We start from the raw sequence: 12,026 nt of genomic DNA on the forward strand, positions 1-12,026 counted from the left end.
GCAGAGAATGCCAACTTGGGAAGATATCTTCCTCAACATTCAAAGGTAAGTCTTTTTCTGCGGAGAACGTACTTGATCTAGTGCACACTGATCTGTGTGGTCCGATGAAAACTAGAAGAATTTAGGGAGATCAGCACTTCATGATTCTTACTGATGATTGCTCAAGAATGATGTGGGTCACATTCTTGAAAGACAAATCTAAGGCATTTGGAAAGTTCAAATCCTTTAGGGCATTGGTGGAGAAGGAGAGTGGTAGAAGGATAAAATGCCTAAGGACCGATCAGGGAGGTGAATTCACTTCCGATGAATTCAATACGTACTGTGAGGAGAACGGGAATAAGAGGCAATTGTCTGCCCCAAGGACACCATAGCAGAATGGAATAGCAGAAAGAAACAACAGGACCGTGGTTGAAGCGGCCAAAACTATGTTGATCCAAGGAAATATCTCTCACACATTTCGGAGAGAAGCAGTGAGCATTGCAGTCTATACCACGAATCAGGTACTCATTAAGAAAGGTAAAGACAAAACCCCCTATGAGTACTGGAACGGGAGAACTCCCAATGTGAGTTATTTTAAAGTGTTTGGGAGTAAATGCTATATCAAGAGAGGTGAGAACCTGAGTAAGTTTGATGCTAAGTGTGATGAAAGAATATTTCTGGGATATTCCATTAAAAGAAAAGCTCTCAAGTGCTACAACAACAAGACTCAGAAGATTGTTAAGAGTATCAATGTCAAGGTTGATGAATCCCCTGAGAAGCCTGAGGAAATTGGCAGCAAGCGAACGGATGATGAACCAGTTAAGAAAGAAACAAGTGACAAACATTGGAAAGACCTCAGTGTTTCTGTACTAGTGGAAGCTTCGGTGGGTGAAGAAGAAGATGAAGTGGAAAAAGAAATGGAAAAGCAAGCAGAACTTGCTACAGTCATTCCTAGGTGTGTAAGACTGCATAATGATCTGAAGCAGATCATAGGAGACAAAGATGCAGGAATACTTACAAGGAGAAAGGTGAAATAAAATTCTTGCATGATTTCAGAACTTGAGCCTAAAACTGCTAGAGAGGCACTTACCGATGAAGACTTGATAAAGGTAATGGAAGAGGAGTTGGACCAGATAAAGAAGAATTCAACTTGGTCCTTGGTACCCAGACCGAAACACAAGAATGTCATAGGTACCAAATGGGTCTTTAGGAATAAGCTAAATGAAGAAGGCACAGTGGTAAGGAACAAGGCAAGACTTGTATGCAAGGGACATGCTCAGGAAGTAGGAGAAGACTATGGAGAAACCTTTGCCCCAATGGCTAGACTGGAAGGTGTCTGAATACTACTTGCATTTGCAACATTCAAGGGATTTAAGGTATACCAGATGGATGTGAAGTCTGCCTTCTTGAATGGAATCCTGGAGGAAGAAGTGTATATTGAGCAACCATATGGGTTTGCTTTGTCAGAAGATAGTGACATTGTGTGCATATTACACAAGGCCCTATATGGATTGAAAAAGGCACCAAGGGCATGGTACGAATGGTTACACTCTCATCTTGTGAAGATAGGATTTCAAACAACAAGTGACGACAACAACATCTACCTAAAATTTGAAGGTGGTCAGATTTTGATATGTGAAGTATTTGTAGATGATATAATCTTCGGTGGAGATGATGATATGAGTCATGCATTTGCAGATGAGATGAAAAAGGAGTTTGAGATGTCTCTGATTGGAGAGATAAAGTGTTTCATTAGTCTACAAATTCAATAGATGAAAGAGGGTATCTTCATTACCCAGTCCAAGTATATCAAAGAGGTATTGAAGACCTTTGGCATGGAGGAGAGCAAACCAGTTGGAACGTCGATGGTGACCGGCTGCAAACTAACAAAGGAGGGTGATATAGCATTGGTGGATGAGAAGGAGTACCGGTCAATGATCGGTAAGTTACACTATGTGGTGCACATCAAACCAGATATTGCTCATGCAATGGGCATAGTGGCCCATTTTCAGAAGAGTCCAAGAGAATTCCACTTGGTAGCGGTAAAGAGGATTCTTAGATACCTGAAAGGGACAATTGATTATGGATTGTGGTATCCATACAATGATGACTTTGATCTCAAAGTGTTTACCGATGTAGATTGGGTAGATAATGTGGACGACTGGAAGAGCACAACCGATGGAGCGTTCTTCCTTGGTGGAAGACTAGTCTCGTGGATGAGAAAAAAACAGAGTTGTATTTCCTAGTCTATAGCTGAAGCAGAGTATGTGGCAGCACTTATGAATTGCATTTAGGCAATTCGGATGAAGCATGTACTGAATGGCTTCAAAGTGATTATATCTGAATCGGTGAGTATATTTTGTGATAATACTAGTGCAATAAATATTTCCAAAAATCCGGTATTGCATAATAGGACCAAGAATATTGAGCTTAAGTATCATTTCTTGAGAGAAAAGGTTTAGAATAAAGAGGTTGTGTTAGAGCATGTTTCCAGTAAGGAGCAACTAGTAGACATTCACTAAGCCCTTACCGAAGACTACATTTACCTATTTGAGAGGTGCATTAGGGATTTTGCCCCTTCATGAAGTAAATTAAAGATGTGTGCTCCACATCAGTCAGGTACTATCGTGTCAGATCTGATAGGATTGATGTGTTGAAGGATGCTACTCCATAGGGGGAGCAACATAGTGGAGCCTGGAAGCTTGTGCCTGCACTTTGGCATTGCTATTAAAGGGGAGATGATATATGTTTGAAGGTCAATATACAAAGGGGAGATGAAATAAGTGGTGTGAGAAGTGATTGAGCAAAGTGCACATTGACCAGTCTAGGTGGTGGTGGTGATCTTTTAAGTTGAACCGGTATATGTTATTGAGAATGGTGCAAATACTGAGGAATGATACACTGAGTATTGCCATCGATGCCAAAGGGGGAGATTGTTGGCATATGATGAAGAAGTGATAATGTATGTTATCATTGATGTCAATAAGTGCTCAAGCAGGTGAACCGGTATGAATAGGTATGAAGATCAAAAGCGGTTATGGTCAACTGGGATGGAGTGGACTGATGTCGAGGTTCACTAAGTGTGACTACTAGTTGGTAGTCTCAGTTCAGCTCTAGGGTTACTGGTTTGGCTTGTGTGGTGCAACCAATGATGTTTTGTGACCAGTTAGTTAAGGAATAAGGATAAGGATTGAGATACCATGTCAGCTGTGTGTACATGAAGTATTTCTTTGTGTTTCTTGAGATTGAATGCACTAAATGCCTACCTAAAGATTGAGCATTTTTCTTAGCGGTGTGTGAAGAGCACGTGATGGGTTATTGATTTTCAGATGCGGTAAAGATTTGACGATGTATAATGTCTTGAGATCTGTTTTAGATCGTTTCATTCTATGTAATGTGTTTGGATGGTCAGGATTGGACCACTTGTAAGTGTAAACTTGAGATATTTAGGGTTTAGGGTTTATGCTACCGACCTAGTTGTTGTCTATAAGGTCGATGAGTTTTGTTATTGCCGATGTTGGCAAAAGTTGTATTTGTGTCCGCGTGTTTGAGATTTGATACTTGCCGAACCAAAGTGAGGAATCTGCATAGTGTGATTGCAGAAGAGAGGAATTGAAAAGGATCTGCCTTAGCAAGAAGTGTTGTTATCAGATCGGTGTTTTACCTGTTGTCTTCTAACCATTTCAATAGAAGGTAAATCCCTTGACCAGGTAGCTTTAACAGGCTTTGTTGTAAATCCTCTAACCAGGTGGCTCAAGGTTATTGAGTTATTTAAATCCTCTAGCAAGGTAACTCCTAACAAGTTTTCAACCTTTAGCAGGGTATATAGCCATCCCTTAATCAGGTGATCCTTAACAGGACCTTTATTGTAAAGTCTTTAACCGGACTAGGCTCCTAATAGAGCGGACTTCAAAAGAGTTCACAAACAACTTGTGGGTATTCATTCTCACTGTGGTTTTTCCCATTTGGGTTTCCACGTGAAAAATCAGTGTGTTATGGGTTGTGAGATTTTCATGTGATGATTGTGTGGTTTTTATTAAGTTAGATATGCATGCATTGTTAAATGGTTGTGGTACTATTGGTACAAATCATGCATGATTATATTAGTGAAGTAGTTATCAAGGTTTGAGATCTATTGAATGTTGTCTGAAGTATTTTTGTTTAACCAGTATAGTTATGGTTAAGTTCAGTGGTGAAGACAACCGATCAGTTGTGTTTTGACATGACAAAGTGTTGAAGCAATTTTTTTGTGTGTACTGATTCACCCCCCTCTTAGTACCGGTTAGGACCTTAGTAGTTCATCATTATTCATCAATATCCAATCAAAGCAAAATCAACTTGAAACAACGAAGCATCAAATCAAGCATCATATCGAAAATCAAGCACCATATCAAAAATCAAGCACCATATCAAAAATCAAGCATCATATCGAAAATCAAACATCATATCAAAAATCAAGACTCATATCAAGGAATCATATCAAAAGACCCATAATGCAAGAAACTCAAAATCTATAACACAAGAATCAAGAATCAAGAATCATATCAGACATCAAGAATCATTACTCATATCGAACATCAAATTCATTTACAAGGCAAAAAATCAAAGATCCACACCAAACAAAAAATCAAGATCCTTATTCAAACAATCACTCAGCTTGGCACTTCATAACGAAAGCACTTTTAGTAGAATCATCATAATAAGAACCAGACATCATCACAACAGGCAAAACATTGGCTCGCATACCCATCCCAAAACAGTCAGCTGACACCTACTCGCTCCTAAACCATCTACCTCATCTATTCCCCTCGCAACGCATTCTTCCAAGTCTCTTCTACCCATTTTTCTTACCCATGCGCCATACTATCCCCCCCATGCGCTAAACTGCTACCCATGCACCATCTTTCCTCGCCTAAGCACTATAATCTTTATTCTACGCACTAATTGGGGTCACCATTGCGCTAACCTACTTATCTTATGCGCTATCTTGCTCTATGCACTATCTTATATCTCCATCGCGCTAACCTGCTTATCTTATGCGCTATCTTACCTTATGCACTATCCTATACCTCCTACACGCTTACCTGTCGACCCGATAGGCTAAAACACCGAATGCGCTATCCTAAACCGGCGATGCGCTACAAAATGCACCCAAGATGCTAACCTAGCTAGGTTACCCTATGTGCTATGATGTTTATCATATGCACTAAGCTAAGCTTCCTATGTGCTAAAACAGAAAAATTCAACACAAAAAATGGAAAACATGATCAAAATCAACAAAATTAAACAAAAACGTGGCCAAAATTAGATGACTTACAAGTGCACCATACGCGGCGAGCCTCCGGTGTCGATGGACGCGCTCGAATCGGTGAGAGGCATAAGGAATAAACATTTTTTTCATACTCCACGTGTCACTATTGCAAACGACAAATGTGCAAATGATAACAATAAAATTACTTTTCACCTTTTTATAGGGTAAAAGTAAAAAAGGGTTAGTAGGTGGGGCATGTATTTTGCTCATTTTCACACCTTTAATCTTATCAAACATCATTATCGGGAGATGAATCAATCAATTACACTTCAGCGTAGTCAATATTCTTATATTGCAATCAATTAAAAAACGCTTATCAAATCAACAAATTTTTCAAAATCCTTGATTCATCTCCCGAGGGGGCATCATCAATATCGTTTATCAAAGCTGGGGCATCATATTATCATCTTGACACATAGCATCATATCGATCAAATTTTGACAACATATCCGACAAATTTTCTTTGTATTAACATGAGCACACACGTCACTTCAAAGAGGGGCAAAATGTAGACATGCAAAAATGACCACTTTCCTAAGTGAATATTTAATATTCATTTTAACCTCATTCCCCTAATTCAATTAAATTTTATTTAATTAAATTATTCACATTCATCTATTTAATTAAATGAATTACTCAATTTATTTAATTAAGTTCACCTAAGCCTTTTTAGCCTTTAATTAAATAAATCACCTTATTTAATTAATTCCCCTTTCTTCCCTTTTAATTAAATTTACATTTAATTAAATCCCCCTTCTAGCAATTTACATTTAATTAAATCCCTCTTCTAGCTCATTTAATTAAATCCCCCCACTTGCAAAATCCTACAAAAGCAAGTTGCAACCACAATTGAAATAAATTAGTTTTATTTTAATTAAATTCTATTTTCCCCACCCACTTGCATTTTCCTACATCTCCCACTTGCCTCTTAAATCCCCTTCCTAAATTCTTCTAGAACCCATCTAATCCTAATTAATTAGCCCAAATCCTTCATTTATCCCCTTTCCCTAAATTTTAGGATTTAACTTCTCAAATTAGGAAGAAAGTCTTCCAAAAGCAATAAAGCCTTTGTGTCTTCAACAAGCTAACTTGTTGAGTTCCCCCAAATTTGGAAGGACTCTTACAAATTTGTCCCTAAAGTCTTCCAAACCATTAATGGTTAACTCAACCTTCTTACATGGTTAGAGACTTTTGGCCTAATTCAACTAACCTAGGGGTCTCATCAAACACTCATGGCTTTACCCTTGGTTATCCCATTAACCCTTGCACAATAGTTTACCCCTTGGATAAAAGCTTTATCCAATGGAGAACCCTAACCTAACCTTAACCTTGACCTCCTAAGGTAACCACCATGTCCTCTCAAGTAACCCCTTTGTTGACAATTGTCACCATTTCATTGGTGAGAATTGTGAGAATGGATTGATAACTTTCAATCCTAGCCCTTGTTAAGATTATCCAATCTTGACCATCCATTGCCTTGTTTTCGTTATAAATAGAGTCCTCCTCTCATTTTGATATCCAAGTCTTTAGTATCAAACTTATAGATATTTTACTACATATCCAAGTTCCATTCATCCAAATCCATAATCATTTTAACTCAAGCATTTAGCCTCTCCTTGAATAGAAATCATCTTAATAAGCATTTTAGGAAGCATTTCCATTACATAGCACTCTCATATTAGATTAGTATATCCTATTAGGATAGGCTTTTACTAATATTTATCTTATCATCATATCCATGCTAGTTTAAATCATTCTAGTTTCAATATCATGCATGTTGTAGGAATGGATTCATGCTTATAAACAAACATCACTCGTTCTTGGAGTTGTCATTCCTAAGTCACTTTGCTCAGTGATTTGAGAGCAAAGGCATTGACTTGAGGGATCCTGTGAGATAGAGAATAATGGAACATCCCTTGGGGAGTTGAGCTATTCAATATAGCTCCATAACTTGCACCAAGAGTCCCATTGGTGTGTGGACTTGTTTTGAAAACGAATTTTCTGTTTTCTTGCACACAATACTTGATATAAGATTTTAGATCCCTATTAAAGATAAACTAAAATATGATTTAAATGCTTATATGAACTTCTTTTTGTTTGTTTGTTTGTTTATGCTTGCTTGAAGTCTCTATTTATATATTGTGCTGGAAATTTCTATTCTTTATGAGTAATGAGTAAGCCAGAAATAGAATTGAATGTGTGGACTAAAATGTAAATAATTTCAGATTTTTTTCGCGAGGATGTAACTAACTCCTGCTCATCTCTGGACCAAAAATAATAAAATAAAATTGAATGTGTGGACTCAAATTGAAACGTCACGATGAAGATAAACACAGATATTTTGGGGAGGATGTAGGTAAATAATTCATGCTCATCTTTGGACCAAAAATCATCAAAAAGGAAGAAACCGCGTTCTGCAGATATTTGTCGGTAAGTGGCCTTGCTTACATTTTACGCAGTTTCGCACGGATCTCTCACATGGGTGACGTTGATCATTTCACCATTTTCATCATTAATAGGCTACATGCCATGTGAGTTCTGAAACAGTCACGTCATGCAAGAAATGCACTTTCCTGGATACCTCTTAGGTATTTGAGCCACTGGAACTGCAACTCTGTCAAATATTGCATTTCACGGCAAAAAACGGAAAACGTGTATAGAGCTGTTAGAGGAGACGTGTAGGGATTCTTTCTATGCGCACCCATAAAAATTCTCAGAATCCTTGACTCACGGGTGTTGGGATGTTAGTGCTTCAGTGAGAAATATGTGTCATCTGGTCCCACCTGTTTTCTACCTCTTTTGTCCTATTGTATTCTCCTTCAAGTCCACTAACCCTAGAAGTTGCATTCACATCCGGTGGGGTTTAATAAGGGCAGTAGCAGTGCCGAAAAAAATTGGTGTGAGTTTGAGAGAAACATTGCATCGCATCGCTCCTGCTTTAAAAGCTTTTAAAATTTCTTTAGTTTTATCAAAATCCGAATCAGTCTAAGTTATATTTTCCACATGGCTTCTCCCTCCTCATCTCGCGAACGTTCTTTCAGTGATTTTCAGAGGGAAACGCCCGCTGCATCCAGAAAAATATATGATGCATTCCTCAACCACCGAGGCCCTGACGTCAAAGAAACTCTGGCTTTTGCACTTTACGATTCGCTGGAGGAAGAGGGATTTAAGACATTTCTTGATGACATGGAAATAGAATTGGGAGATCCAATTCCCTCTGCCATACAAGATGCCATATATTCTTCTAAAGTGCAGATCGCAATCTTCTCGCCACGATATGCGGAGTCCTCGTGGTGTCTAGATGAGCTGGTTCTCATGTTGGAAACCAAGGCTCGCTTTATTCCCATATTTTGTGATGTGAAGCCTTTTGAACTCCGCTACCCTGACAAGGGAGTTTATGCAGCTGCATTCGCCAAACATGAAGAAAAGGGCAGATTCAGCGAGGAGAGGCGTGACCAGTGGAAAGAAGCGCTCCACTCTTCTTCACTCATCTCTGGCTACGAATTCACCACATCTAAGGGGTAAGGCTTGCGTTGTTTTTACCCTTTAGTTCTTCATATTTTGTTTTGATTGTTTGCTTCAGATCTATTATGATTCAGTGTCTTATTTTTTCGTTTAAATCTATTATTATGATTCAGCGAGCAGAGCCTTGACCAGTGCAAAGCAGCCCTCCACTCTTCTCCACCCATCTCTGGTGGCGAAATCAGCACATCTAATGAGTAAGGCCTAAGTTGTTTTTGCCGTTTTGTTCTTCCTATTTTGTTTAGATTGTTTGCTTTCAATCTATTATGATTCTTTGTTCTAATTTTTCTTTTTTACCGTGTCCATATTTATTTGAAACGGTTTTGAATTCTCATTGTCTTAGAATTGTCAATAATATCGAGAGCCTGCGTACAAGGATTGCCTTGGCTGTGCAACAAGAGGTTGGGAAGAAAAATGTCTTCCCAAGGCATGGGCAAGTTGGTCTTCATGCAGATACAGCAGCGTCAACGAGTACATTAGCACATGTGAAGAGATCTAGTCTTCTGCCCAGAGATTCACATGCAGTGGGCATAGATTCCAAGGTTGAAGACATAAAAAGGTTGCTAGAAAACCCACAAGTTCAAGTCATAGTCGTCGTTGGTATGGGCGGCTTGGGGAAGACATTTCTTCTCCAAAATGTCTACAAAGCCCTGAAATCTGAGTATGATCATTCCATCTGGCTCTCGATTTCTAAAACTTATTCTGTAAAGGATTTGCAACATGATATAGCCTCCGACATCAGTTTAACAAAGGAAATTGTGGAAGCTAAAGTAACTGAAGAGAAAGCAGCTGAATTGATTCATGACCGTCTCCAAGGGAAAAGGTCTCTTATTGTGCTGGATGATCTGTGGGAGCTGTCCAGAGAAGGTATTCTCTTCGATAAACTTGGTCTGCCAAATGAAGATTGTAAAATTGTAGTTACTACAAGAAATAGGCAGGTTGCTTTAAATTCAAATGCTGAAATTTACGAGATGGAGCATTTGTCAGATGAGTATAGTTGGGGGCTGTTTTGTTTCTATGCATTTCCGAAAGGAAATATAGCGCCACAGCATATTGAAGAGGAGGGTCGGAAGATTGTGAAGCAATGTGGGAATTTACCTCTTGCTATCAAAACGATAGCAGCCTCTCTGGCCAACACCACGCTAAGCAAATGGGAGTTAAAGCGCCGTCAGCTGGAAAGAGTATGTACTTCCATTGGTAACCCTGACCCTGTCATGGAGATATTAAAATTGAGTTATGACTCTTTGCCTGCGCACCTTAAAAAGTGTTTTGCATATCTTTCCTTCTTTCCCGAAGACGAAAAGATAAAACCAGAGTATTTGATAAATTTGTGGATAGGAGAGGGATTTATCCCAGCAGGAGAGGATCAGTGGGATATTGCCTGGGATTGGTTTGATCAACTTGCCCAGCTGTGTTTGCTTCAAATTTGTGAGGAATATTATCACGATGATTTTATGATAAACACATACTGTAAAATTCATGATCTGTTGCATGATTTGGCCATACAAATAGCAAAAGAAGATAAATGTGTTTTTTCTGCTGAAGAAGTCTCTATGCCTACAAGTGGTGCCACTGGCTGGGGTCGGATTTTACTGGCCAAGAAAGGTCTGCATGGTTTGGCCATCTCAGACAGTCGTCCTGTTTATATCCGTACACTCTCACTGTCTCACAATCCGAAGATTAGAAGAATTCCGGAAAGCCTGTTTATCAGAATGAGAGGAATTCGCGTTCTGGATTTGAGGTGCACAATGATCTCTAGATTGCCCGCGTCCCTTGGAAAGATTGTTCTTCTTAGAGTCCTCAATTTAGATAAGACAGAGATTAAGGAGGTACCGGAGTGTGTGAGGCATCTGAAAAGTCTCTTGTTTCTCGCTCTCCCTAGTTCTTGCGACTCATTACCATCATGGATAGGTGAGCTTACCTGTCTTCAGAATTTAGAATGGTGTCGTGGTGGTCGCATGCCAAAGGGAATAACAAAGCTGGCCTCTTTGAGAACTCTAACCAGTGGATTCATGAGTTTCTCCGCAAAAGAGGACGATTTCGTGAGGTTAGAGGATATGGTCAATATGGCTCAGCTTGAGGAAATGCATTTTAGTCTTGAGCAGGAGATGGACTGTGATAGGATGGAAGAAGGGATCCTTGCGCAGCTGGTGAATATGCGTCGTCTGGAAATCGAATCGTATAAGGAAACACGGTTTCTGCAATTTTCTAAGGAAATGAGAGCAATGAAACATCTGGAAAAACTTTCATTAAGTGGGTTTAACGTGCCAAGTTGGATACATAAATTGGAAAATCTGAGGGAATTACATTTAAATTTTTTTGAGTGTAGTGATTTTCCGGAATTTCAAGAAATGCCCAATCTGGTGGTGTTGATTATGGGGTATAATGAGAGTTGCAGAGAATTGCCAAAGGCCTTTGGAAAGTCAGGAGGCTTTCCACAACTGCGAATCTTGCATCTTGATGGCCTCGTTTCTTTAGAGGAGATACCTGAATTGGAAGATGGGGCGATGCCATGCCTTCAAGAATTCAGAATATATCAATGTGGAGGGATCAACGATAGTCCGAAATTGAAGAAAGTGGAGGGATTGGAGCGATTGAAAAGGCTAAAGATTTTCTATTGCAGGAAGTCAACACTCCATGAATCGTGGGAGTCTTTAGAGGAAGGGGGAGAATATTGGAATAAAATCAAAGTCATAAATCCTCGTGTACATATTGAATTTTCTGATTGTAAAATAGGAAAAGGAGGTCAAAATAGTGGACAGGTTTGTTTCGACACACCTATTAGATTTAGAATTTTCGGGAAAAGGTGGTCAAAATGGTGGACAGGTTTTTTTCAACCCAAAGAGTAGATTTGGAAAGGTTGAAAGTGAGCTTAGTAAGGTTGAGAAAGGATTGTATAGGAAGTAATAGCTCTTAGTTAACAATATTCAAACTTAAAATTAAGTGATTGAAGAAAATAGAATATTATTAATTTTTTTATTGGATAAAAAAATGTTTATAGCATGTGATAATAGAAATAAACCATTTTAGATTAAAAAAAATAGTAGCCTCTTAATTAGTGAATAGTTTTGTAAAGGTAAAATCAATTTTGAAAATTCATAATGAAGAACTAGAAGTAAAGCAGTCTTGAGTTTGTGAATATGTCTACATAGAAGATTAATCAAATTAGTTTAATGTGATTTTAATATAAAATAGCCAATATAACTTCATTTGA

The 12,026-nt window shown here is 38.7% G+C and overlaps 1 protein-coding gene across 1 annotated transcript; it reads left to right on the plus strand.

The window, feature by feature from the left end:
- The first annotated feature begins 7,971 nt into the window (after positions 1–7,971).
- LOC131051384 (putative disease resistance protein At1g58400) lies at positions 7,972–11,831 on the plus strand. Its single transcript, XM_057985880.2, has 3 exons — positions 7,972–8,811; positions 8,929–9,009; positions 9,156–11,831. Exons 1-3 carry the CDS (start codon positions 8,294–8,296, stop codon positions 11,659–11,661), a joined length of 3,105 nt encoding a protein of 1,034 aa, XP_057841863.1. The 5' UTR covers positions 7,972–8,293; the 3' UTR covers positions 11,662–11,831.
- The last annotated feature ends 195 nt before the right edge of the window (positions 11,832–12,026 follow it).

The sequence above is a fragment of the Cryptomeria japonica genome, chromosome 11, assembly GCF_030272615.1.
Source record: "Cryptomeria japonica chromosome 11, Sugi_1.0, whole genome shotgun sequence".
Lineage (NCBI taxonomy): Eukaryota > Viridiplantae > Streptophyta > Pinopsida > Cupressales > Cupressaceae > Cryptomeria > Cryptomeria japonica.